The sequence below is a fragment of the Myotis brandtii genome, unplaced genomic scaffold (assembly GCF_000412655.1).
Source record: "Myotis brandtii unplaced genomic scaffold, ASM41265v1 scaffold436, whole genome shotgun sequence".
Classification (NCBI taxonomy): domain Eukaryota; kingdom Metazoa; phylum Chordata; class Mammalia; order Chiroptera; family Vespertilionidae; genus Myotis; species Myotis brandtii.
Genome location: NW_005366679.1, coordinates 567,958 through 579,517, shown reverse-complemented (window position 1 = coordinate 579,517; position 11,560 = coordinate 567,958). Strand labels below are relative to the sequence as shown.

General features: G+C 36.5%; 1 protein-coding gene across 21 annotated transcripts in view; it reads right to left on the bottom strand.

Moving 5' to 3' along the window:
• MBNL1 (muscleblind-like splicing regulator 1) overlaps positions 1-11,560 on the bottom strand; it is a 197,899-nt gene that overhangs the window by 5,157 nt on the left and 181,182 nt on the right. For 11 of the 21 annotated variants that reach the window (XM_005874395.2, XM_014546217.1, XM_005874394.2 and 8 more), the window contains 5 exons: positions 10,853-10,906; positions 9,822-9,975; positions 5,985-6,020; positions 5,208-5,302; positions 2,003-2,077 (listed from right to left, as the gene is read on the bottom strand). In XM_005874395.2, coding sequence (XP_005874457.1) covers positions 2,021-2,077; positions 5,208-5,302; positions 5,985-6,020; positions 9,822-9,975; positions 10,853-10,906 — 396 coding nt within the window. In that variant the 3' untranslated portion in view covers positions 2,003-2,020. The remainder of the gene's footprint in view (positions 1-2,002; positions 2,078-5,207; positions 5,303-5,984; positions 6,021-9,821; positions 9,976-10,852; positions 10,907-11,560) is intronic. The other 10 variants (XM_005874396.2, XM_005874400.2, XM_005874397.2 and 7 more) reach the window with 7 other exon arrangements.

Genomic DNA, 11,560 nt, shown 5'->3' with positions numbered 1-11,560 from the left:
TCCAAATGACTATAAAAGCTTGAAACAGATTTTTTAATGTAAAAAGAACTCTTCTTCCAAACCTACATACTACAAATTAATATGCTTATTCAAACATGTTGCTATTGTTCAGAATAATAAACCTTATTATCAGAACTGCATAGAGAGAGCTTATGAAACAGACAAAACCATTTTCAGTCATTTACTCCATGATTGTAGCGTGTCTTTGGTAGCACTTCTCACACAGAGGCCCTCCTTTCTTTCTTAAATCGCTCTCAAATAATTTCTATCCTCCTCTGCGTGGCTCAGCCTTTGCTAGCCTTCATTCTGGGTTATTACCACAAGGGCCTCTGAACTGGTTCTCTGCCGTCTCCTGACAGGGCACTCTGTCCCTTCTCCTGTGAGGCCTCTGTCTCCTCTCTTCTCTCTGCGACCACCTTCTTTGTCCGAATTCTCTTACTTTCTGACTCTGTTGGGAGAGTTGCTCCTTTATCATTGTTCCAAGAAAAATTTATTCAAACCTTTCTTATTTTAATACAGTGTGCTGAAATTTACATCTTGATCTCCTTGCCTATTCATCTTTATCTCATTGACATGGTCATTAACACATAGTAGCACCCAAAAGTCACTTGCAAATGTGTTAATGAAGAGAAATGAATGAAAGGAAGCAACAGAGAATGATCACCCATCTTATTCACCAGAGGCAGTTTTAAATGTTGTGGCTCTTTTCAAATATAAACATAATTACCTAATGTGCTTCTGAGCATATATGCAAACTTGGATGCATGCATACTGAAACAACAACAACACACGCATATCCTTTAAGCATGGAAAATGACCACCTTTGCAAAGTATCTAAGTCAGTCTGTCTGAAGACAAGCCGCAAGACTTTCACATCATTTTTGAGCAATGGCCACATTTTCAGAAATTATATGATCTGCCAAGGTGACTATTTCAAAGTACCTAGAGTTCATTTGGATGTTTAGATGCGTGTATGCATATATATGAGTGTATGTATATATTTCTTTCTTTTTTTTATGTGCCTCAGGCATGAAGCAACTCTGGCCACCAACACAGGCATCAAGCTAGGATGTACGAAGAACTGTACCTCTGCTTTGCCCCTGACTGATATAAGAGCACCACCACCAAACAGGTGTCTCCTTGCCCATTGCCAAGGGGCTATATAAATTTATTTAAAGTCACACTGTTTGCATCCTAATGATACTGTGAGGTGAAGCATGTTCTCAGTTAAGAATATACACTCCCCTACACCACCCCCCAAAAAATGAGGATCTACAAAAGGGATCAGAAAACTCTTGCCTGTGAGCCAAATACAGCCTATTTGTTGCCTATTTTTAAAAAAAATATTTTATTGCTTTTTTTTTACAGAGAGGAAGGGAGAGGGATAGAGAGTTAGAAACATCGATCAGCTGCCTCCTGCACACCCCCTACTGGGGATGTGCCCACAACCAAGGTACATGCCCTTGACTGGGATCGACCCAGGACCCTTCAGTCTGCAGGCCGACGATCTATCCACTGAGCCAAACCGGTCAGGTCAGGGTTTGTTACCTATTTTTGCAAGTAAAGTTTTATTGGAACAGAGCCACACCCTTTCGCTTACATATTGTTTCTTGCAGAGTTGAGTAGCTGTAACAGAAGAGTGGTGACAGAAACCATGGGGCACACACAGCCAAAAATATTTACTATGGTCTTTTAAGAAAAAGTTTGCTAGCCCCTGATCGATTTAAGTCATATTTTTTCTTCAGGCCTGTGATTTATTTCTAATATAAACTAAAAACAAAATGTACCTTCCCTAAGTATTATGTGTATTTAAGTGATATAAACATATTTATTACAAATTTGTATGATAAAATCCCTCATAACCCATCTAGGATAAAAATATGAGCTCTGCATAAGTACTTTCTCTGAAAGTTTGCAAATGTTTTCTTAAATGCATTACATAGATGCTATCGTTAAAAAATACCATCATGAATATATACAATGTATCACATAATAAACTTACTGTTTAGTGATGAAAATTCTACATCTGGGTAACATACTTGTGGCTAGTCAGATGTTCGGCAGATATTATGGGTATCTAGCAAATAAAAAATTATTTAATGAATGATCCATGCAAGCAAGCCAACAATCAAGAGATGAAAACATTTCAATATTAAATTTTTTAAGAAAAGTGAAATTCAGCTGTCAGGTGATAGTCCTTATCTGGTCAACATAACAGTAAGTTAATGTAAACATAATGTCAAAGTAGCAACTCAGTTTTAAAATCTTTGTGTTAAATACTATTCTATCAATGTTATCGGATTTTAAGAAGTAAGAGAAGTAAAACTATCAAAAATTCATGCAGAGCAGTAATTAAAAGAAGCCCTTTTTGTTGGCCTACACACACACACACCCACACCCCTGTGGTTTGAGTTATTCAGTAATCCAAACAGCAAAGTAGAAAATGTCTTGCCTACTTTTGTGCAACCAATTTCTAACATTTTCTTTGGTTCAACTTATGGGATCTAACTTCTTTTCCAATTTAAAATACCAGGTAGGAATTACAGAGGCGTACTTCAAGAGAACTGGGTAAGAGCATAAATCTACATCACAACCTATTTCTGAATCCTGATTGCACCTTCTTTTTGTATTATGAATGGGCAAGAGAATTAAAAATCTTGAGAGAAAATACAATAAGAAACCAATAGAGAGGTGACTTATTTCAATAGTCCCCAAAGCCAAGAACTTCCAATATGTAGCCTGATTCTCCTCCAACGCAGAATTACGGCTGCTAACTTAGGAGTGGCAGCACCAGAGATGAGGACTCTCAGAGGACTGGAAGCACGGGCTCTAACACTAGTGACCCATTTCCTACCGTGTAACCTTGAACAAAGCCCTTCATTACGCTATGCTTAAGTTTCGTCACCTACAAACTGGCACGAATCCCATGTCACGGCAAGGTTGGTGGGAGGATAGTGAGATCACATACATGAAGGCATTTTCGTTGTTGTTGTTTCAATTTAGAGGTCCTAGACTAAGGCAACAGACTACAATCCACCGTCTGGAGTGTAAATTAATAGGTCTCACTTTTATTTCCATTTTTCAGCTTGACATCTTTACACAGTTTTACAGCATTGGCAAATGGCACGAAAATGTGCTCCAAGCATAATGAAGCTTCTCATACCATTTTTCCTGCTGCTGCAGGACAGGATGTTGCACCCAACAGTGTAGAAGCATCAGGGATGGGGCTGTCGAAACATACCAAGGACCTTCAACACCACCACTCGATGCAGATGAAGGGCCAGCTATAAACTTCTGCAAGCATGCAGGCTGCATTTTGTGGCATCAGCTATTTCCAGCATCGCTAATGTACTGTAGGCATATACATATGTATGTATATGTAGATATAATATATGTGTGTATATATATATCCATTCCCTTTTCTTTCTTTTGGTTGTAAAACAGTATGAAGACCCAAGATTATGCATGAAATGGTCACAGCACAATGCAAAAAAAGTAAAGTGTCCCCTACAACCCAGGTGGCCAAGGGCATGTTGGAATTTGCTTTGCTATAGTTCTGCTTACACCAGCAATTCTACAGTCATGCATGGTACACACAGGAGAATTTGGCATCATCGATCTACCCCATAAATGGATTGCATTGAATCCATTAAGAAATGTCTGCCATAGATTACTTACTAACATGCTACATATGCACAATCTTGCATTCTTGTAAATGAGTCTGATGTGTTAGCATATATCCAGGGCTATTTTGACAAGCTGCAGGAAAACTACTGAATGGTCTTTGCCAAGAAATGTTTAAAGCTTGTGGGAATCTTTAAGATACATCCCTATACTGCTTTTGAAAGTTTTCAATGGCTATCCTAATAGTTTTTAGTTCTTCAACAGAATACAGTGTGTTGTAGAAATAAGGGTGGCTATTCCTCATAGCAATAACTACATATTCAAATGGCACTTAATTGGTCTTCTTTTCCCAAAGGGCAACGTGTTGATTCTCATCTCATACGGGCTCTTTTGAGATTCACTTGGCTATGTTTAACCTTAGTCTGTGGGTTATATGAAATTTGATTTGGCTCTAAATTTTTTCATATGCTATTAACCCTACTGAACTTTGCTTTCATAACAAATATATCTCGATATTCAAGCCAAAACCTACTTTATATAAATTTGATTCAATGACAATGCTCATTGAATCAATGTCAATTTTTAAATTATAAATATTTCAATATTCATTCTCTTTTAAATAGTCATTCTTGCCCTAACCAGTTTGGCTCAGTGGATAGAGCGTCAGCCTGCGGACTCAAGGGTCCCAGGTTCGATTCTGGTCAAGGGCATGTACCTTGGTTACGGGCACATCCCCAGTAGGGAGTGTGCAGGAGGCAGCTGATCGATGTTTCTCTCTCATCGATGTTTCTAACTCTCTATCCCTCTCCCTTCCTCTCTGTAAAAAATCAATAAAATATATTTAAAAAATAGTCATTCTCGTATACCATGAAATTTAAATTTCTGAAACAGATCCCTTTTACTTAAAAGTAACCTGTGTAATTGTTATTCTATAACGTGTATGGTACACAGAATTGATTGTCTTTTTCCTTCATAACTCCCCAAGATTTAAGGTGGGCAATGATAGAAAAAAAATTTTTCATTTAAAGAACTAAGAATCAAAATGTGAACATGAATTTAATCTATTTTGAATATGCAATCTGCTTAACAAACAAAACTTAAACAAATTTATAACAAACTCAATTTACAAGAGTGGTCCTTTGTGGCATATGTTAGATATTTAAATATTGTGCTTTATATAAAGAATTTAGGCAAGAACTGAGCAATTGTATGTACCAGATATTAATAATAAAAAAAACCTTAAAATTAGCTACATTTTTTGATCAGTCAAAATACCTGCATGATTGGTTGAGACCAAATGAGAATTGCTTGTGTAAATAAAATTTTAGTAGCTTTAGAAATGGAGCTGCGACAACTTTGGAGCACTTATAAATGGCAAAAAAGCATTCTGCTGCTCATCGTAGAGAGAATGTGTAGGCCAACAAGAGGAATCTTTGAAACCCCATGCTATTAAAGCACCCACGACAGCCCTCACGTACACACGATTCCCACTGACCTCAATGGGAAATCCCCGTGCGTAAGGGCTATTGCATTGAGCCCTATCAGAGTTGGTTTTTAAGAAACAAAGCTGTAAATTAGCAAACCTGGTTGGCTGTGGCTGTTGCAGCGAAGGGAACACTTGTGGCAGATGTTGTTGCTGCGGACACAGTGGCTGGCGTAGCACCGTGCACCATGGGAACTTTCGGAGGGAAAATCATATAAGCAAACATACAGAAGAGTGTAGCAATATGGAAACCATGGCAACATGGAGAGATAATTGGGTATGGTATTTATCACAGCAATAAGCCATGTGACGGGACATCATCACCAGCGAGTGACATGCAATCACAGCGCAAAGCAGGACAACATTCCAAGGAGAGAAGGGGAAGGGAGATGAAAGAGAAAAAAAAAGGGGAAAAAAAAGCTTGTTACCATCAAATTAAGAAAATTGACACAAACAGGCTTACTTTGCTAAGTCACAAACAAGAATTTTATATAGTGTTCATAGACATTCTAAATCTAAGTCAACATACAGGTAATTACTTCATATATATATATAGTTAACTGAATGAGAGTAATTTTTCTTATTTACTATTATAAAAATATACAATATATTACTTTTATGAGATAGATTTTTTTACACACTAGAACTCATAGTCCAATCAAAATCCACCAAAGGTGACTAAAGGAAAGTTGTGTGTAAAGAAAACATTTATGTGAGTCCATGTCAATTAAATAGAAAATGACATTTAATTGACAGGTGTTAGTAAAAGGGAAATGGACTTGCCCAATAGATATAAGTTAAACTTAGCAGTGGATTTTGAGGGGCTGTGAGGTGCACCATAGGTTTAAGATAATCAAGAAACAAAGCTGGCACCTACCAACACTTGTAGCGGGTGTCATGCACAATATTGAGCCTGCCCATCATGCATTGCAACAGGAAGGTGGATTTGAAAGGGAAAAGAATTAAAACATCCCATCACACGTGTAATTAGGAAATTCATTTGAACAAAGAAGAAAAATTGTTATTATGGGAACAGTGGCATGTAACTGTCAGCACAATCAAATCATACAATAGCACAGTGATCAATTAGAACTAGTCTCGAGTGAAGAATAAAAGCCAGTTCAACTGTCTGCTGATACACTTTGTTTCTCCTAATTGCTGCCTTATTAAATACAAGTATTTGGGGGGAAAATTTAAACCACCTTAATTCTTTTAAAAATAATACTGTCGTTTGTCTTGTTTTAACCTGGTGACTAGCCACCTTGCCGCTTTGCCATTTCTGACTTTCACATATGAACTCATTAACATTTTCTTTATATTGAGCACATGTTAAATAATTAAACATATTATTTATTATTAAAATGCTGAATAATTCAGTGCACAAAGCTGACTTAACAATGTAAGGAAACCAAAACATTCATTTTCATTCCCTTGGTTTTACTTTCCTGTTCACTGTAGCAGCAACCACACGGACATGCAAGAGCTTGTGATCATCCACATGGGCATTTTATTTGGAGGGATACCAAGCAATGAATTATGGGTAAAGAAAAAGTGAAATTTCTGTACTGCCTGAGCTCGGAATTTAAATGCAGGAAGGATATTTAGAGGGGATACTTTCATGTTTCAAATTGGTTTACTTGGTATCCAGGAAAACAGACTAGTTTTCCTTGCTGGTTTAGACCCTCAGGACTTCTTGGAATAGCAAATATTCTAGCAAATTTCACACACAAAAATTGGTAATTAGACTTCAGTAAAAACCCTGAATGGGAGGTAACGAAGATACATACATGACATATGCGGTGTTAGCACTGATGTTCACAATTGCTCGACCATGATGTTAAATTAACAGTACATATATATTCCTTTTTCTTTGTCACATATAAACATTAAAAAATCTAATTTATTTTGCCAAGTACAGGGCACCTTCTCAACTACAGAATCCCTGTTCTTTCTATGAGATTATTTTAGACTTTGAGATGTTAATATTTCCAATGATTTTACACTTCTATCTGAATCTTGGCACATCCTATTTACATACTAGCAGCATCTGGGATGAACATTTGTTAGAAAAATATCTGCCAATTGAGTCTTGTCAGAGACAGCACTACAAAACAAAGCTCCATTGACAACCACCGACCCCTCCACAGGCATCCCTGGGACAGCTGCAGTGAGTCTGTGATCACAATTAGACTGTGGGCACAATGAGCAGTGATTAAACTCGGTAATGGAGCTCAGGAGGCATCGTCTCAGGTGGAGTTCTATTACAGCGATGGGCATTATTTAAGACACCCGAAGACCTCTGCCACTTGCTACAGCTACTGAGTCAAAGACTTGTGAAAGACAACAAAACAAACCTGCAATAACAGGGACGTTACTTTGAGACAGTAGAGCAAGCAACATTGAATACTGTACAACTGAGTCTAGATCCTGTGAAAGCATTATCCTCTAATGGGAGGGCGAGAGGGTGAAAAGATGAGTGACAAAGAATAACATGGTATTTTAGGAACATCAAACCTAGTTTAAATATTGCAAAGGTTTTATGTTTTAAATTTCTTATTTGTAATTATGCTGCAGTTTGCCTACTATATTTCACCCCATGCATAATTAAACCTGCACATGCTGAAAATGAGTTAACCTCACTCTATCTCTCTAAAACCCTGAAGCTTTTATTATTTGAATTTTAGTTTGAGTTATCTTCCTCATTACCATTATAACCAATGCACACAGTTTGGGGAGGGGTTTGCAGCAAATAAACATAAGGCAGCAATGAAAATACTAGCTAGGGTGCAATAACTCACAAATATGAAGACATAATGCTGTAGGACCCACTTACCAAAAACAAAAATCACTTTTGAAATGATCATGATGTCCATTTTAACATCAAATGGTTTGATTTACTTATAATGATGCACAAATAGCCAATTACATTCTTTTCCCTCAATATTCAGCACAAGACCAAATTTAAATGACTGTATTTGTCAATTTCAAATTTCCCCTATGAAAGATATTTGCATGGCAGAATGGCGTGTTTCTGAGGAGTGCATTACTTTAATTACATGACTTTTTAAGATTAAATTTTTAAATCGATCTGTATGACGATAAAGGAAAAATAACTAGGAAAAAATTTACAATGAGATGTATGCATAGTTAAAATTACTTCAAGGAGAAGGAAAAGAAGTAGGAGAGAGAAAAAGAAACAATGGAGAATTGGTTGGAGGTTCAAATTTAGATGTGATAATTCAAGCTTATGTAGGTATATTATGATAAGTATTAGGTGTAATTCTTTGAAATTTTATCTAGAGATCTGACTATAGAAAAATTGATGGATTTTGTGTTGGAGACAGCATAAATTTAGGGGCATGGCAATTTTAACAAGAGCAAAAAGATTAATTTCAGAAATCCCTGGAAAATTACATATGTTGAAGAATATGTTTTAATATTATAAAATATAAGATAAATGTGATTTTTAACTCAGAATACAAAAAAAATACCCTACAGATCTAAATGGTTTTATTTTAATTTGAAAGTGGACAAACTTCAATTTGATAGATATTATTTTATGAGTACAAATATGGTTTATTTACAGTGCCTAGAGCGTGGGCTATTTCAGTTAGTGGAATATTCTAGCTCATTGAGTGCTACTACATATTCTATATATGGATGACCAGTTTCCAAAGATGCACAATATAAAAAATTGTGCTTAGAGAAAATTGATGAGAATATAATTTATTCTTCTTTATTATTAAAAAAATAAATGATCACATTCCCTCATGGTATTATGAACTTAATGCACTGCCAATACTGTCATATACAAATGGGTCTGGATTTTTGATACACCTATTAAAAATGTATTAACTAAAAAAATAAAAATTACTTTATTAAATAAGTCTCAAAACCCATGGTAATTTTTTTTGTAAGGTTAAGAGGTAAAGAGGAAAATGGTCTTAGTCTCTGGTTAGTTGAATTTCAGATTACAAGGAAATTAATATGTATTTTCTGAAGTAGATGAAGAACGACTTAAAATAAATATCCAGGTCAGTAAATGACTGATTAGTTTATGTTTTTAAATTTCATAACCTTGTGGATGGTTCTAGAGTGTTTATGTGTCTAAGTCGAAATCAACAAATGTATGACTCAAGAATAAATGTTATTTTCACTGGGCACTTACAGCTATTTCCATATTAGCTTAGGATCAATTGTGATCGTAAGCCATGCACTGATTGGTACTGAAGAGAACACTTTTAAGAGCCCTAGAATACAGTCAGTTTTTTATTCTCCACCTTGAGAACAAAAGGGCTGACAAATCAAAAATCAAAACTGAAGGTGTCATTTCAAAGAATTCGAATGGACTCTATGGAATCATGAAGGCAAAGGGGTCTTACAGCAGAAAAGTGCCATACAGTAGCCTGACACACATACAAGACGTTTGAGGAAAGAAAAAACAAAAAGCACTACATTTCAATTCTACATTGCACAAACAAAAATAAGTACATAAAACATCACTGATCTTTCACCCATGGTTCATGAAGCTATAATTCTTGGTCTCTAAGGAAAACCACATGAGATACCTCCGAGAAGTTCTCACTGTTGCACCTTACCTTCCACCTTATTTATGACTAACAACAAATTGAGGGCACGGCTGGTTTATCTGCTCTACCAGTAGGACACTATGTGGATTGGCTGATTCACGTATAAACAGACTCAAACCCCTTACCTGGTGGGAGAAATGCTGTATGCTGTTGTAACTGCATGTTGGCTAGAGCCTGTTGGTATTGGAAAATACCAGTGTTAAAGACTGCGGTGGCACCGTTGGTTTTTTCAAGAGCAGGCCTCTTTGGTAATGGGGGAAGTACAGCTTGAGGAATTCCCTGTTTAGTGAACGAGTATAAAAAACAAATACCAGTAAAAAGAGAAAAAGAAAAAAGAAAAATCAGTTGAAGGCTAAAATTGTTAGGAAGCCTGAGCAAGCAAGCAGCAGAGCACTTAACCGGGGGGGGGGGGGGGGGGCGGATCCAATAAACAAACAATTTTTAAAACAAACGCAAGATAAAAGCTTTAAAGGAAGCATTATTTTTATCAAAAACAAAAACAACAAAAACCCCACTAGTTCATGAGCACTTGTTACAATGCGTTAAGTGTTTTAAGTCCCATAATGCTTCGGGCTTTCTCTGAGAAGCCACTGATTTAGGAAGAGAAGAAAAGCTGCACTGTGAGCTCCATGAGGATTGACAAGTATAAGCAATGTTAATCGTTAATTGTACGGAGTGAATGAAACAGGTCAAATAAAAACTGATCCCGCTCTGCCCCGCCCCCCGCTCTACCTAGACATGCAAATGTCCCAGAGCATGCAAGTTTTTTTTTTTTCTTGAACACTGAACTTTAAATATTAAAAAGTAAATAATTCTATCGCTAAAGCCATGCTAACCAAAGAGGTACATAAATATACAGTCAAAATTACAATTTTAATGTCCTTGAAGTATTTCATTTGAACGTTCTACAATGTAGTTAAACTGAATGTGGGCTGCTGGGCTTTCAGAATCTTTCATTGTATGATATCCATCCAGGTACTTAGATTATATAGTCTTTCCACTAGTTTTGTCAGGAAACCACACTCAGTTTTTCATTGTACTTTGCAACTTTATAACAGAAAATATATATTTATATATATTAAAATTGACTATAAAAAAAAAACTTGTATCTACAACAAAGCTACATGCCAAGCTAAAAGGTGAAAGGTCATAGTACCAGGTCAAAGGTTGCCTCGAGGGGTCGCTTCAGTGATTTGACAGCCGACTGAGTCTTAATTAGCAGGCAGCGAGCACATGATGGCAATGGGCCAGTGGGGTTCAAGCGCATTAACATAAACAGCAAGCAGAGGTGCATCATGGGGGCAGCAGTGCATTTTTGGGTAGGTGAGAAAAAACAAATAAAAAAACAAATCATCGGAATGCCATATACAACGAATAACAAGACTAAGCATGCACAATAAGGGCACTACTGAGTTGTTATTGGGAGGATAACTCCTCTTTGTAGTTAATTACAAACAAGATACTCTAACAGAAAAAAAAAAGTGAAAGGAAGAGAGGAGAGAGTCAGCCTTCTGTATTTTTGCTCAAGTATCCATAAACAAACACAGAAAAGACCTCTCTCGTGATAATTGTGCTTTAAGACTATTTTAATGGTCGAGTCATATATTTATGTATAGAAAGGGACAACATTAAAATAGCTAAGCGAAGAACAAAGACTGGGCTCGTTAAAATCAGCTCTGAGATCACCTCAAAATTTACCTTCAGACCAGAGTTTCATATCTATTCTAAATGATCCCATTTCTAACTCCTCTTTTTCTCCTTTCTAGAGAATGGCATCGTTAAGCATCTCTCCTTTTACAATTATGTTTATGCCACAATATTATTTAAGACGATCTAGAGAGCCTACGTGGTTCGAATCTTGCAG